This window comes from Lissotriton helveticus, chromosome 7 (assembly GCF_964261635.1).
Source record: "Lissotriton helveticus chromosome 7, aLisHel1.1, whole genome shotgun sequence".
Classification (NCBI taxonomy): domain Eukaryota; kingdom Metazoa; phylum Chordata; class Amphibia; order Caudata; family Salamandridae; genus Lissotriton; species Lissotriton helveticus.
Genome location: NC_136068.1, coordinates 1771153489 through 1771170994, shown reverse-complemented (window position 1 = coordinate 1771170994; position 17506 = coordinate 1771153489). Strand labels below are relative to the sequence as shown.

General features: G+C 47.8%; 1 protein-coding gene across 3 annotated transcripts in view; it reads right to left on the bottom strand.

The window, feature by feature from the left end:
• The window catches only part of SMG9 (SMG9 nonsense mediated mRNA decay factor), a 193101-nt gene that overhangs the window by 31412 nt on the left and 144183 nt on the right, over positions 1 to 17506 (bottom strand). For all 3 annotated transcript variants that reach the window (XM_078655499.1, XM_078655498.1, XM_078655500.1), the window contains one exon: positions 12556 to 12659. In XM_078655499.1, coding sequence (XP_078511625.1) covers positions 12556 to 12659 — 104 coding nt within the window. The remainder of the gene's footprint in view (positions 1 to 12555; positions 12660 to 17506) is intronic.

The window sequence follows — 17506 nt, the reverse complement described above, 5'->3', positions numbered from 1 at the left end:
CCTCATGGCCATGAGGAACCGCTCGATCTCCTCTGGCGATGCGTGCGACCCAGGGACCGGAGGGTATAGAGCCGGACGCAACGCCCGCGACTCCGATGGAGCTGTGTGGGCGGTGTCACCCGAACTCCCGGCCCCGTCGCACGAGCGTCCGGGGTGGGGGGGGGGGGTGGGGGGGTCGGAAGAGCGATGACGTCTCTTCGACTTCTTGTGCTTACCGGACGACTTCGACCCAGAGGAGTGATGTCGACTCCGGGAGCTATGATGGCTCCGATCCCGCGACCGGTCCCTCGACTTCCAACCGGACCGGGACCTCTCGCGGCGCGGGCCGACTGCCGGAGTTCGAGCCGCTTGCGGGACTGCTCCCGCCTAGCTTTCGAAGTCAAGGCCCGGCAGTCGGAACAGGTCTTGTCGTCGTGGTCGACGCCGAGACAGTGGAGACACCGACGGTGAGGGTGGGTAACCGACATCAGTCGGTCACAATCCTCACAGGGCTTAAAACCTGGCATCCCTATCGGCACCGTTCGGAGTCGAAGACTCGAAAAATGATCAAAAGGGATCAAAAACGTTTTGTCAAAAAATGACTAAGGTACCACTTTTTCCGGATCTGCGCTGCTGGCGCGGAAAAAAGAAGAACTGACGTCAGCACGCGGAGGCGGCGTCTAAGTACTCCGACGACATCATCACGGCGCCCACGATGCCGACGACAGACGCGGAGCCGCAGCCGCAGACGACGCCTATCGACGCGCAAGGGTACTGCTACGCAAAAATTTCCAGATCCAGTCTGACTCCTGGGGATATTCTAAGGTAAGGAATCTAATACTAACCTGTTTCTTTCAGATTAGTCAGGTGAAAAGAAGTGCTAGGATCTGGCAGAAAGTATTGTAGAAGAAGCCTGGGAAGCCATCTGGACCAGGGGATTTGGATGGCTTTTGGCGGGCTATACAGGATATGACTTCCTCGAACTGGATAGGGCGGTCTAGGTCAGCTCTCTGTTCAGGAGTCAGGGTCGTTGGGTGTGCTTTGCGGAGATATGCCGTTATGTTCTCTGATGGGAGATTCTGAGCTGTATATAGTTTGTGGTAACAGTCCCGAAAGGCCTCTGCTATGTGAGGGTCTTCTTTCTTTACCTGGCCCATTAGGTTCATCATCTCCCTGTACCAGCGCTTATGGCGTTGGGTCCTCAATCTGTTGGCTAGAAGACATCAGGTACAATCCCCACCAATATAATATCGTTTTTTTGAGACTGAGCGCTGCATATTCTGACATATCATTGCCTAAGCCAGCTAGTTGGGTTCCGGCAGCTTCTAGCTGTCTCCAGTTCCTAGGGGCCTCAGTCCGTTTGTGGATGTGGTCGAGTTCACCAACTTGAAGGGAGAGACTCTCCCTTTTGTCTCTTCGTAATTTATTTTTGGCTGCCAATACAGCTATCAGTTCTCCCCTTATCACAACCTTCAAGGCATCCCACAAGGTGGTGACGGCAATATCCGGTTTGTCGTCAATGGCCAGATAGTTCTCAAGCGTTGTATGCTTGGTTTATATTATCAGGGCGCTGTAGGAGACTTTCCTGGAGGCGCCAGGTTCTAGTGTATGGGCTATGTCGTGGGGCATCTGTTGTGACTACCACAGCAGTGTGGTCTGAAAGGGATCGGGGTACAATAGTCACTCCTTGTACATGGGAGGCAAGTTCAGGTGAGCGCAGGAAATAATCTAACCTAGCACTGGCTTTATGTGCATATGAATAGTGCGTGTAGTTTCGGGTTTGTGCGTGGGAGTTGTTCCAAACGTTAGATAAACCTGTGTCTTTCAGCTATTTTACGCCCCCTTTGGCTAGGGTGCCTGTCTGGCTGTGTCAGTGAGCTGATCTATCCAGCTCATTATCGAAGACGAGATTTAAATCTCCTAACACCAGAATTGAGCGGGACTGGGACCCCAGGATTTTTGTCACGGCTTTCCGGACGAAGGGATCTTGACCCACTTAAGGCGAATATATGGTAGCTATTGTAAAGGCACTAGAACCTAAATGAACTTAGTAGGCTAACATCCTGCCCTTTATTTAAGCTTCTTTGGCTAGAAGCTTACCCTTGAAATGTTGGGAGACCAAAATAGGCACTCCTACAGTTTTGTTCAGGAAGGATGAGAAGTACTGGAGGGGGAATCTGCTAGAGCGGAGTCTGTGTTCATCCTTAGGGAGGGGGTGCGTTTTTTGTATTAGGCATATATGTGTCCTGACTACTCCAGATATAATAAGATGGAGTGTGTCTTTTCAGAGAGAGGTTAAGGACTTTAACATTTAGGGTGAGAACTGTCAATGGGTCTGCCATTGAGTAGTGGGGGTTAAATCTCTACTAGGGTCTCTTTTAGTTGTCAGGGCAGGTGTGTGGGCAGTATAAGCTGTGAATTCCATGATCAGGGTTGACACTGTCAAGGGCGTGTGTAGGTGTGTCCCAAGTCCAACAAAGAAACAACAATTTGCCTACAGTTGTGGGAGGTAACAACAACATACATAAACTAACAAGAGTTTTATCATTGTCCATATCCCGGAGGTCCATGGTATATTCTGGAAACCGGGGTCGTGAGTGCGTCCCTCCCCCCTCACCCGCCCGGCCCACCCGCATCAGAGGAGAGAGTGATATAAAAAGACAGAGGTGGAAGAAAGGAGCATCACATTAAGAAAAGCATGCTAGTCGCCGAAGAAGCGCCCGGCAGTGCGTCAGGGCGGCACTGGTCTTGAGGATCTCCCGGACAGATAATCTTTGACGGCCTGTTTTTCCCTGACTATGGTCTGAGGGTCCGGGTGGTGTGCTGCAGATGAAGGTTTTGTGTTACTCCGACCTCGGGTTCTCTTTGTATTACAGCCCTGCGTCTCGCCTTGCATGGGGACCGGTAGATTGTCCTCCAGGTATAAAATCTGGCACGCCTCGTCTAATGATAATGTTTGGTGCAATTTTCATTCGTGGCGAAAGATTAGACGGAAGGCATTACCACATGAGTTTCGTACTCCAGTTGCACGAAGATACATAGTAATTAGGCAGAAGGCTTTGCGCGTCAGGAGGGTCATGGGTGCAAGGTCTCGATATAGCAGTGGGTGGTAGCCCTGATACTCTAGTGGGTGTTTGTCTCCCAACCACTGGAGGATGCGCTCCTTCAGAGGAAAGTTATGCACACATGTAAGGATTTCCGGTGGTGGGGCTTAGGAGGATCGCTTCAGATCTACCCTACGTGTTCTATCTGGTTCAATGTCCATTTCTGAGGAGACTTCCAGGATAGATCTGAAGAGTTCCTTTACAGAGGAAGCTATATCCAATCCCTCCGTCCCAGATGGGACCCTTCGAATTCAGATATGCAGATATTGTTCTGGTGTGATCTGTTCTCCAGATCCTCGGTGTGCGCTTGGAGGTCCAGTTGTTGGTCTCTGAGACAGAGTATCTCCTGCTGTAGTTGTTCTATTTCCTCTTCTCGGCTTGTCTTGTGATCTTCCAGCAAGGAGATTCTGTCCCTGAGTCCATCTATGTCCTGCGGATGTCTTTCAGCTCTCGTGTGATATCTGTCCTGAAGGACTGGAGGTTTTCGCATAGGGAGGCGAACAGGGACTCCTGGTAGGAGAGTGTGATTGGTTCCTCCAGTGATCTAGTATCCGGGAGCCCGTCTGCAGGCTCCGTCGACTTTGCGTTGCTCCCCTGGCCCACAGTGGTCTTTAGAAACATGTCTTTGAGATTACGGTATTTCTTTCCTTTCCCAGACCCCATGAGTGGGGAAGTCCTGTAGGCGCTCAGGGTGTAAGTTGTCGAGAAGTCAAGAGGACCCTTTTTCAAGTAGGTCTACTAGTCCAGTGAGCTTAGGGTGGGCTTCTGTTTGGCTCTTGTTTAGATAAATTCTAGATCGGACCTGATCTCTGGGCTGCTCCGCTCTAGTTTGTTATTGGGTGGATCTTTGGTAGGCTTCACTGTAGGACCGGGTGAGTTTGTCAGCGGGAGATGCTCTTACTAAGATTTAATGCACTCTTTGCTGAGTCTTCTCCGATTGAGATGAGCTTTTCCGGGGGGTGGGAGCCTTTGTATGCGATTAAGTGCTCCAGTAATGACAGACCAGAGGCTCCTCCGCAGACTTCCGGAATGTTCTCAGCAGTGGGCAGGCGGGCCTGTGTTGTTATATTTTGGACCACTACAATCAGCCCGGCGTAGTAGATCTTGCCCTTCTCCCCCAGGATCCTGGGTGCTGCGTCTCTCATGTCGGTTCCAGTTAACGCTCTGAGCACCAAGGGAGTGGCGAACCTGAGGCCTATGGATAGGGTGACCAGGCGTCCCCGTTTTGCCAGGACGGTCCCTGTTTTTAACCAGCTGTCCCAGCAAATTTCAAGAAATTTAGCTCATGTCCCCGTTTTTGGAGAGGGTCGACTGAAAACGGTGGGAGGTGTTTTTTATGTTTTACAAAGCAGGGATAGTTAGCAGTTGTTTCAAGAAAGCAATTTAATTAACAGGCAATCTACTGAGCTTAAAAATTGCATTTTATGTATGTTCTTACTGCCTGTTCTGTAATTCTCTGCTGAGGAGCGCTCTCATCGCTTGAAGTAAAATTGTAGCCCTTCTTCTATTTTTGGGAAATGTCCCTTTTTTTACTTTAAAATTCTGGTCACCCTACCTATGTGGGCTGGGCAGAGATCCGGCCCGTGTCGTCCACTCCAGGCCTCAGTGCTGGGTTTCGGTAGTTCACAGCTTCAGGCCTGTACTTGGCGGGTGGCTGTGTCCTCTTCTCCCCTGAGGTCTTGTGCGCTGGTGTCCTGTCCCTGTTCCGGCCCAGGAGACACTCGCCCGGCCGCGGCTCAAGGAGCCGACCTCCAACGTGCATTCCTCGCTTCTCCCAGTGTAAGCCCGGACCCCTTAGAACGCTCTCACCGTGTCTCCGTGGGTCGGCTCTAGCGTGGGGCACTCCACCGGGCGCAGCCAGGTCCACTCAGGGGCCTCGTCCTCCTCTGTCTCCATCTGCGAGTTCTGCCCCTTGGGGGCGCAGCACTGTACCGCAGGTCGCAGCCAGAGTCAGTCTTTGTGCTGAACCCCCTCTCCCCTCCCCCCAGCGTGAGAGAAGGTGGCGCACGGCAGCAGGCTTCGGCTGGGGCAGTTCCTATGCTTTCCACGCACTGGAGGCTGCTGCTCAGTCTTCCTCATGGCGATACAAAAGGGGATGATGGACGGAGCGTTTGAGCAAATCACACACTCACCCCCAGTCAACTGATCTGGGTTTAATCCATCACCATTCTTTAGCTCACTCAGCCACCCCAGTTCAGACATGGCATTATGCAAATCATGCTTCGGGTTCATCAAAGCCAAGCTGCCGCTGGCCTTGGGCTTGCAACCAGTCATTCTACTTTGCAGACTAAAGATATATTGGCAAATATTGAATTAAGTGTCTGCGAGAGATGAGAGGAAGCTCCAGATCCGTGCATGGTAGGGGTGGAAAGAAAGAAACAGACGTCAGTAGGCAGGAGTGGCACCTGTATTGGCCCCACACGTCATTTACAGAGCAGAATGTCATCACTGTTAGGCCACAAATCACCACCTTCCGGGGCGCAGGGGCACTGCTGAAAAGTTTCCGGATCCAGGCTGACGCCTGAGCAATATTTAAAAGGTGACGAATCTGCAGCTAGAAGTCTTTTACAGAACAAAAATATTATTAGAAAAATGTGAAGGCCTTGCAATAGTTCCGAGCGGGACAGTAAATACATAACGTATTTTAAACGAGGATACAAAGGGAAACAACAGCAACAATGGTTAACAGAACAGGTTTGCAGGTTCTTCAAAGCAAGCCTAGAATTCCCAATAGGAATAGAAAAAACTCATACAGTGCTGAAGAGAAACCTAGTGTTAGGGCTTTGATCTCCCAAGGGCTATTCTGCAGAAAATCGTATCCTACCTTCTAAAAGTACCAAATGGCAATGATAAGAGGACTGGTCACCTAATGAGATAACCTGGTGACACTATAACAGAACTAGGCTGCAGCAATGCTTACAGAAATGAAGTAATATTTTCTGATGGTTCAGAAACTCAACAGGAGACAAATCAGTTATATGTGGCTGTTCACAGAGAATTGCAGTTTAAATGGAAAATGAAAGATCACAATCATGACTAAAGAGTGCGCTGCTTCTATATACAAGAATAGAAGTACCAAAGGAGTCATGAAAAATTGTAGAGCAAAGGCACCAGGCAACAGAGACAAATGCTGGTAGGTGAATGGTGGCACCTCCGACAACCTCTGTGAAATTCGTATGTCATATAGATTGAAATATTTCTAAGTAGTGGTTATTTGGTGTAATAACCCATGCCCAAACTTGGTTAGTCATTGGTGGCATCTCTGAGCCAACGCAAATAGCACTGCCTTTGTCATGTTGTCCAGGGAGTAGTTCGTTTTGAGGGTTTTATAGCACAGGGAACTGAAACGGCTGAAGATGGGGGTACACAAAAAGGGCAAATTGGAGACTATTTTGATTGGGTACACTTCTTCACGCTAAGATCCCAGTTAAGGGTATGAATTTCCTATGTAAATAAGGGACAAAAGATATGGAGCGACTTGAAAATCAGGGATCTGGATATTCTATACCTTAAATTGACGTTTGATAAAGAACCTCAAGACCCTCATGCGTCACAAGGCGTACCCCCAACTATTTTAGGCCTATAGTACATGGAGGAAATCGTCTTACACTATGGCCTGCACGCCTTACAGATTAAAGTGAAGAGACCTGGTACAGGTACATTCTCTTGGTTTTGGACTTAACCATTACACCTCCAAATACTTCCAATACTAATTTATTGCATATCGCCTTACATATATGATAAACCAAGTGTAGAGGATCTCATCATGAGTGTAGATTTCAATTCAGTAAGGACCCAGAAGTAGACTGCTAAAACCTGCCTTATCAACATAAAAAAAAGATATCAAGCAAGAAGCTTCAACATTTGTTTTGTGAATTTGGCCTCGTAAGTATGTGGAGATTCCGGCACCACAGACAAAGAACAACTTCTTACTATCACATGTGCACAGGGTCTAGGGGTAAACGGACCACATTTGTTTGGTGCAAAGCAATCAGGAGGTGTAGGGGAAGCAACACAGAGGACATGAACAATGACAACGGAGGGTGTGCGGTATAAAAAGCGCTATAATGCATCCAAGGATTTCCAGGTCATCACACTTAGTTTTGTTGCTATGGTAGGTGGGGGAGTGGCGCAAACAATGACATACAACGGAAGGGGCAAACAACAAAGACAAGGGAGGACAGGTAGGGGTAAGCAACACAAAAAAGAGGTCAGCTTGGTGTACAAGCAACACATGAGGGAGGGAAGGCAACTGGGCGCAAGCAACACTGGACGTGGGAGGACAGTTGGGGGCCAGCAACATGGAGGTGGGAAGGGGGCAACCATTGCAGCACAGGGAGTGTGGTCGTAAGCAAAAATGACAAGGGAGGGGGGAGGTATGGGGACAAGCAACATGGATGAGAGAAGAGAGAAGGGGAAGAAAACAGAGGGAGAAGTATACGAGGGAACAAGCTGAAGAGACATACTCTGGTAGAGTGGTTAAACACAAAGAAAAAAGTTGTGCCTAAATAATAAGCAGAGGAAGTCTTAAGTAATGGGCCCATGCTCCAGGGTAGGGACAAGCACACGAAGAAGAAGGAAGCCTATGGCAGCTGCCAAAAGGAAGCAAGAAAATGAGTGTGACAATGTAGCCAACCGGTGGTAAGCAATGGGCTGCCTCCAAGCCCACGGTTAGAAAACAAAAGCTCTTGGAAGAAACAGTGCATGCGCTGTTTAGGCAAGACCTAACCATCTCTGGAGGGACACTGGTCACAAACAAAGCAGGAAAAAGGAGACAATTTTCTATATATTCTATCAAGAATTGAATAAGAAACTGTTAAAAGTGGCAGCAGAAAACAACTAGCTGGAATTCAAACACTGAAACGAACTAAGCAATTGGTGGCAAAGTTAGATATGCCTATAGAAACGTGATAAGGCATTTAAAGCTCAATAAGGATATTGGCCCAATGGTTAGGACAGCAATAGTTTACTAAACATTTGAAAACCTACCCTGGTACACCTAACAATTTTATTTAATCTTTTCATTCATGAATTTCTGCTTTCCTAAGAAACAGGCTGCAAGTTGTTCATGCCGGTCACCGTACTTAATAGATATGTCACCAGACCATATTGCTTAGGAAGCAGCCCTTTCTGATAGGGTCTGGCGAGATGGCCTTTATCAGGGGCAAGCAAGCACAGGGCATGGGAGGATAGGTAGAAAGGACATCTAGTTCTATTCATGGAAACTGACACTGGGAAAGAGTTCCACAGTATGTGCTGTAATTGCTAGGTTTGAAAAGAGCATCCTCATATTTGACTTTGGATCATGGCCTGCAGTAAAAATGAGTGCCAATGGTAAGAAAACAAAGAGGGTGATCTTGAAAAGAGGAAGTTGACAGCACCGTCCATTATCTACCAATCTTTTTCCTCACCGTTGAGCCGACGATGATAAAAAGAACAAATTCACCAACATTCAAAGATTCACTGTTGGCAAGTGTAAGACAGACGAAGATGAGGGAAAATTTATTAATTTAATTTCCCCCTCATAGTATTCTGCCAACCCCCTCCCTCCCCCCTCCCCCGGCCCCACGGCTCTTACTTCACAGGCCACTCCTGCATTAGGAGGGCCCTGATTTCTGGCTCTGCTTCTCAGCAGTATGTCTCTTTCAAGAGATTGGGAGGGCAGGTCACAGTGATTGGAGACTGGCTTTGGGGAAGATATACCTCAGTTTATGAGACAACTGCAATCTTCAATACTTCCCAGAATACAGCACAGGGAAGGGAAAGCCAGTGGGACGGTTACTGATAATGACACAAAGAGGTGGATGGGTGATATGGCAGCAATAGGTTGACAACTACTCACTTTTTATGTCTCTACAGAGGCGAAGAGATTAGAGATGGCTTAGAGAGAAAAAATAAAAGGACTATGGTCGCTGCCCAGGACCAGAGGATGGTGGCTTCCCGGGCACCCTAAAGAAGGAAGTCCCCTGCATTTCACTTGAACTGTAGGCGCAGTAGCAGTGGGAACTACAGAATCTTGGGGACGGTTGCCCTAAAGTGGTGAGAGGACTGGGAAGTTCACGAGTACAGGCAAGGAGGGTGATTCGCTAAGCAAAAGAAAGCAACAGTGGCAAAGGTTCATGGAAGGCAGCAAGAAATTCTCATTCTCGATTCTGAGAGTCAAGAGGCATCTGAAGGGTGGCCCTGGTGGCTGAAACAATTCATCTAGAGCTAACGCAACACACCATTGTGAGAAATGGTCCAGCTGGGACTGAGCTGATACATTTTATACTTGCTGCTTATGCCCAGGTTGAAACTCATGCCATGGTGCCCTGAGGGCTGATGTTGCACATTAGGCTAAGAATTCACTAGAAATGATTGTACTGCAGTGTGAAACTAACGCCCTCTCTAGGACGTCCAGTACCTCCAACAGGTACTCCCGTTCTTTATCCGTAAAAGTACAACAGGCTAGAAGAACTCTCCTTCAGCCTATGAAAGGCCCAGGCATTACCAAAATAGGTTTGTGTGGAGAGGTCTCCTCTGAGGAACTCACTCAAGGAAAAAAAAGGAGGGAAGGTACGGGAAGCCAGCTCTGCTGAGAGAGTGTTAGGCCGCATGAAATCCATCAGGACCAGTATGCATCTAAAGAGCTTGCCTAGAGTCCTCCCTTTGGTCACTCTGTGGTAGGCGAGACCAAGTATTTGTGTGCAGGTGTCCCATGAAGGCAGATCACACACTCCTGTGGCTCCCCATTCAGGAGCTCCACTGGCATCCCATACACAAATGAGCACAATTCACACTCCTCACACACACTTTCAAGGCACTACAAAATAGATGTACAATGATCGTATGTGATTTGTACCATGTTTATTCTGCAAGGCCCATTTTTGAGGGTTGCGATTTTAAATTCCACCTACATTTATATAAATACTTGCCGCTGTGAGCATAGATTTACTTGAGTGTGTAAAAAAAATTAACATTTTTCAAGACAAAGTACTTGTACCTCGATGATGTATTCATAATTATTTTGTGTGTAGCCAAGTTCTGAGTTTCCAGCCCATAACACCTTACTGAGTCAGAGAAACTTGGTATCTAGTTTGAGTGTGTGATAGGGAGGCCCCAGTTCACCACAAGTAAAAACTCATATTGACACACCTGTGGAACAGTAACTTCTCATTGACCTGGGAAGTCTCACATTATGGATACTCATAAGATATGCCTGTTAACATGTGATTTCTTATTGACATGGACAATAGCATGAGGTGTCTTATTCGGCTATACTACAGTATCTGTGGGGACAGAGGGAAATATCAGGTGAACAAAGATAAATCCAAGATGTCTAACATTTTGATCCCACCTAATAGTGTGACACTTCTTCAAAACAGGAATGTATGTACAGTGGACATAGAAAGTTTCCTAAATATATGGACATTTAATTATATGCACATTGCTGCAAGGCTAACTGTAAAAATATCTACCTATTTAAATCGCTGTCCACCACTAACCTCATGGACGTTGTTGCAAAGTGACCCTTTTCGGTGGTCAACTGCCACTTGTTCATAATCTTTTGGGGATCCAGCCTTTGTTTCTTCTATGGCTGCTACAAATTCAGTGGTATCTCACTCAGGAGGATTTTTCCTCTCAAAAAGTTAAAGTCCTTTTCTGCGTTGAGATTAAAAAAACTTTTTGAACTTTTTCTGACTTCCAGACTTTTACTGGGACCAATTCACTAATTGTTTTCGAGAAGTCCTCGGATCACAGTAAGCCTCAAATCGAGCCTAGGTCCTAGTCTTCCACGTCTATAGACTATCAATGGCTCTTTAAGCTTTATGTCGCTTTTTTCACTTAAATGTTTAAAAATGCATTATATCATGTTCCCCTGGTTGGACTCTCGACATTTTGGTGTTATTTCACTCATAAAAGGTTTCTCTTTATTTTAAAATTGTTTGTGGAATTTTATTATGTTGTGTGACTTTTTCGACTGCATATGCGCTGCTTAAATACTTCACATATTGCCATTGATTTGAGACAGTCTTCTTCTTGTCTTGTTACTAGGGATTGAGCATAATTGAGTTTAATTTGTGTGACACTGAGCATGTGGGGGCCTTATTTTTAGAGATAGACATCTGCCCCCCAAATAATCCACTTTTCAACAGAGGTGATATCAGATGTACCGATTCCTAAAACTCTACTAATTTTATTTGGGCTGGAACGATGGCAAGGATAGCCATGAAAGCCTTATTGGTCACAAAAGATGTCGAATGACTGGCTTGCTCAGATAGCTTAAATGCTACCAAGCAGCACATTTATGTGATTTAATGAAAAAACAGAGAAAATAATGGGATATGGATCAATTGGTAGCCTTAGGGTGTGGCAAAGCTACCTTGATAGCGTTCACCTAATAATCTTTACTGTAGCCCGGTCACAAAGACCACACTTGAAAGCCGGGATGATATGGCAAACAAATAGGGTCTTAATACACTCCCATTTGAACTCTCCCCTTACCTTTAGAACACACTTTAGAGCAGCAAAGAAGAAGCCATCATGTACTGAGACAGTAACAATGCAGATCGCTAGAAGATGTGTACAAGGGTCTCGGTAAAATCACTTGAGACTTTTAAGTGGAACTTCTAGGTTCCCAAACGTACAGCATTACCAACTGATAGTGAAGCATCAAGACAGTAGAGGGTCAGAGGATCACTGATCTCATCAGAAAGGTTTATGAAGGGTGTGGGAGGGCTTAAGGAACCAATTTTTTAACTATATGAGATCCGCTCCGAGGGAAGGGAGTGACGCTAGAAAGAAGTGAATTATTGAGTACCTCCACCAATGTCACAATCAAACTGAGGCTCATCTGGGCTCTACCACTACACAGTAATATTATTATAAATCTAGCTGCTATCCTGAGATAGGCCATTCATGGAGAGGACACAGCCACAGAAGGATATTTTACTAAAATTAGAGTACCATACTCTATGAAAGACAATCGAACGTTGACACATAAGATCAGTCTTTGCTGTGATAGAGTTGCTGGCAACCTAATCGAACACTATACGTTTTTATCGCCGGGGGTATCAGTCACGCTTTATAAAAGTGTTAACATAACATATTGGGGGACATTCTGCATTGAAACATTTAGACACTACCAATCAAAGCCCACTTTCACAATAAAACTCTTCCCTAAGTTTGACTTCTCTTTATGCTTTCATGATAACCATTCTGGCTCTGCAGTAATGTTGCAGTTATCACTAACATGATGATACCCAAAGCTGAAGACTACTTAGTTTTAAGACATAGACACAAAGAATGAGACATCTTTCTTCTGCCATTATATTCCTACCAAGGATCGTTCTCCTACGCTGCCTGCATCACCAAACAGCAGCTTTAAATGTAATGTTATATTAATCTACAGCAATCCATGAATTGCTCTGCAACTAGAGGCATCTCAGACATTTCTAGGACCACAGCAGTTAGCTATTGTCGCTGTACTTACCCACTTGCGGGTAATACTCGCTGCCATCGTCCCCACCAGAGGAGCTGCTCTCATGGCTGGGAGAGGGTGTAGAAGGTTTCAACATCTCTGCTGTTTGAAGGAACCTGTAGAGGAGAGACAAAATGAACAACATTTCAGTAGGTACACAGTAGTTCCTCTTCACAAGGCCACAACAGTCATTTACAACAAAGTCCTGATATAAAAAGGGTCATGGCCATAGGAACAACTCTCATGAAATCACTGTGGAGGTCAACAGTGTCTACACGATTTCCATAATCTCCATCAATAAAACAAAAAGCTTTATGCATGCACAGACTGGGAACTCTAGAAAAAACCTCTACAGAATGTAAATTATTAGGATCACAGCATCCATGACAAAAAGGGACTCATAAATAGAATCCTATTTGTGAACAGGAGTGACACCCATAGCAAGTGACAAGCTGAGGCTCTCATTTAAATATTTGCATTTTCATAAAGCGCAGAGGAGATCCTATGGTAGGCAAAGAGCTTTACATAGGAATAGAGGAAAAATACACATGAAAAATATCTGATGCTAAAGGCAGCATCCTCATTAAACATACAGTAAAACATGCAGCATTAATATTGTAATGTATTGAGAGTTAAGCTCTGTAGCTCTGTTCTGTGGAGCAAAGGTTATATATTCTCCAGCTCATTTTTTTCAAATGTCTGGTGCAGTAGTATTTTTTTCACTTGACATATTTCTCTCTGTCTTGTCATTAAAAATGTGTTTTTGGCTCTAAGTTTTATTTGTACAATGACACTTTTTCCTTGCTCTTCCAACAGGCTACAAGAGCTTTTTTGACAAAAGTATTCGTTCAGGGGACAAGAAAATGAGGATGATTTTAAGAGCGGTCTTCACCACAGAGGGCTTTCTCCTTTCTATGGAAATGTTTTGGGTGGATAGAGCCGAGTGAGGCACACTGCCTAAAAACACAACCGATTAGGATGGGGAACAGATGCCCCTCCTCCCTCAGTCATTAAGGCCCTGAATACAAGTTTCATGGTACCGGCAGGGTGCAAGCTGCACATGCAAAATTGAAGTTACTGTGGAGTAGCACTTTCAGTATTGGACAATTTACTAGTTTTAAAACCACATGAAACTCCCAATTTCGTGGGGTTTAACACAAACATACACCACCTGATCTCAGCAGTGGTAAATGGCCTCTATGTAGGAAAAGGGGGAGGGGCTTGTGGCAAGTAGGCTAAGAAAGGAAAAGCTACGTTCTGGCACATGAGAACATTGTATACTCTCTAACAGAAAAATAACAAGCATTTACAATGCAACGGTTTCGCCTTTAAAAAAGTTAGAGCTATTGGCATTGTAAATGACAAATTTTTTATTTATGTGTTGGTTTTGAAAACAGATAAATAAATGGCATTGTAATTTACATTGCCAACAGCTTAATCTCTCGCAAATGTAAAACCTATTGTACCCTACTGGACGAGCTCAGCAGACAGCAATTACTACCACACACACACACCCAGAGCCACACACACACACCCAGAGCCACACACACACACACACACACACACACACACACACCCAGAGCCACACACACACACCCAGAGCCACACTCACACACACTCACACACACACCGAGCCACACACACACCCACCCACCCAGACCCACCCACACACACAGAGCCACACACACACCCACCCACCCAGACCCACACACACACCCAGAGCCACACACCCACCCACCCAGACCCACACACACACCCAGAGCCACACACCCACACACCCAGAGCCACACACACCCAGAGCCACACACCCACACACCCAGAGCCACACACCCACACACACACACCCAGAGCCACACACACACACCCAGAGCCACACACACACACCCAGAGCCACACACACACACCCAGACACCCAGAGCCACACACACCCACACACCCAGAGCCACACACACCCACACACCCAGAGCCACACACACCCACAGGAGAGCAAGCACACACACCTAGGAGAGCAAGCACACACACCTAGGAGAGCAAGCACAGCGAGGGGGCAGGGAAGCAAGCACAGCCAGGGGGCAGGGAAGCAAGCGCAGCCAGGGGGCAGGGAAGCAAGCGCAGCCAGGGGGCAGGGAAGCAAGCGCAGCCAGGGGGCAGGGAAGCAAGCGCAGCCAGGGGGCAGGGAAGCAAGCGCAGCCAGGGGGCAGGGAAGCAAGCGCAGCCAGGGGGCAGGGAAGCAAGCGCAGCCAGGGGGCAGGGAAGCAAGAGCAGCCAGGGGGCAGGGAAGCAAGAGCAGCCAGGGGGCAGGGAAACAAGAGCAGCCAGGGGGCAGGGAAACAAGAGCAGCCAGGGGGCAGGGAAACAAGAGCAGCCAGGGGGCAGGGAAACAAGCGCAGCCAGGGGGCAGGGAAGCAAGAGCAGCCAGGGGGCAGGGAAACAAGAGCAGCCAGGGGGCAGGGAAACAAGAGCAGCCAGGGGGCAGGGAAACAAGCGCAGCCAGGGGGCAGGGAAACAAGCGCAGCCAGGGGGCAGGGAAACAAGCGCAGCCAGGGGGCAGGGAAACAAGCGCAGCCAGGGGGCAGGGAAGCAAGCGCAGCCAGGGGGCAGGGAAGCAAGCGCAGCCAGGGGGCAGGGAAGCAAGCGCAGCCAGGGGGCAGGGAAGCAAGCGCAGCCAGGGGGCAGGGAAACAATATGGTTACTGAAGGGCAAAGGTTAGGGTAGAGGTCAAGGTTGAAGCTGAATTACTGCCTATATTTAGATTTGGGGTTCCTATAAGTGGTTAAGATTTAGTATTAGAGATAGGTGTACTTAGGGGAGATATGGGTAAGGTCTGTCGAAATGCGTTTTTTTGCATATTTCTGTAGGCGTTTTGTTACTGTACCCCATCCAAATTTAAATACAACTTTCATTTTGAGGATTCTTTAAAGGCAGGTTCTTCAAAGCAGTATATTTTCCCAAAAATATTCATCATTCCAACTTGGAAATGAATGCTTCCCAGAACAGCTACCAGTTTTTAAAAATTGACTCAAGATTTTCCTTCAACCACCGTTCTGCTTTAGCTGCCTCACTAGTTTCTTGTTTTCCCCAAAAATATAAGTTATACAAATAAAAAAAACAATTAACACATACTATACATGCATATAAATAAATAAACATACAAGGGCTCTTTCCATCAGCCCTCTTCACCGACAGTTCAAGTGTCATTCAGCCTTTGCGCACCGCAGCATACATAGGGCATATGCGGATGGCTCGCCCACTTCAGCTTGTGGCCCTTTACTGTGTATTATCTTCAACAAGGAGCTACAGAGGTTCTATAGCAATGAGGTCAAGCCCCCACTCACTGATTCAACACAACTAAAAGACCTGACACTTTTTCTTGAACATGTCTTTTGGATTTCAATGTGTCTTATAGCTCCCACCCTTTGGTGTGCTAGCTGGGCAGTTAGTACATATACTGGCCCTTATCATGAATCCCTGTTCGGCATGGTAATGCTAATGATGAGAAGCCGAGCCCACTGGTGAGAACCAACTAGTGACCCCCCATGGTGTTACTTCCGTGAGGCACTCCATATCTTTTCACGCATTTTTTGATGTTTGCTTTTCTGTTATACATTGCACCACACAGTAGGATATATGAAGAGGGAACAGTATATTAAACTGAACATGGATTCCTCGACGCTACATCACCGGACGTCGCCTTCCTCACAGAAACCTGGATGAACGCCTTCTCTGCACCCGACATCGCCATGGCCATCCCGGACGGGTACAAGATCATCAGGAGGGACCGCATCAACCAGACGGTAGGTGGCATCGCCATCGTACACAGGAACACCATCCGCATCACGACGACGCCAACAACTCCTCCGCCGCAGCCGAACATCTCCACCTCCAGATTCACACCGACCGTAAGACGACCCTCAGAGGCACCCTCGTCTACAGAACCCCGGGACCACGCACACAATTCAGCGAAGACATTACAGACTTCATCAGCCCGCACGCCCTCCCCTCCACTGACTACATCCTCCTCGGGGACCTCAACTTCCACCTGGAGAACAACAAGGACCGCAACACCACCGTCCTGCTGGAAAACCTCGCCAACCTCAGACTCAAGCAACTGGTCAACACCCCCACCCACTACGCCGGCCACACGCTTGATCCAGTCTTCTCTTCCAGCAAGTACATCACCTTCAGCCACGCCACCGGACTCCACTGGACCGACCACAGCTGCGTCCACTTCAGCTTTAAAAGATCCACGACCCACCACCACCCGCAACAGGTACCTCACAGGAATTGGAGCAAGATCACCTCAGACCAGCTAACCACCTCCCTCAGCCAGAGCCCACCCGCCAACACAACGGACCCCAACGAAGCAGCCCGCAACTTCACACAGTGGCTGACCGCCTGCGCCGACGACCTCGCGCCACTAAAGAACCCTCCCAGTAGACCCAGAAGCAAGAAGGCATCCTGGTTCACAGACGACCTCAAGGACTCCAAGAAGACCTGCCGCACCCTCGAGAAAGCCTGGCTCCTCGACCGGACCACCGACAACATGACCGCCCTGAAACACGCTACCCGCAAGCACCACTAGCTCATCCGCACCACCAAGAAGAAATCCCTGAAGGAACGACTGGACAACAACGCCCACGACAGCAAAGAGCTCTTCACTATCGTCAAGGAGTTCTCCAACCCCAGCACCGGAACCAACGACATCACTCCGTCACAAGACCTCTGCGACTCCCTCGCCTCGTTCTTCCACCGCAAGATCGCCGACATCCACAACAGCTTCGGCGCCCCACCCACGCACCCAACCGTCGAACCAAGGCCCCCCACCGCCACCCTTCGCACCTGGACCACGGTGACCACCGAAGACACAGCCCGCACGATGAACACCATCCACTCCGGATCACCGACCGACCCCTGCCCACACCACGTCTTCAACAAAGCCGACTCCACCATCGCCCCCCAACTC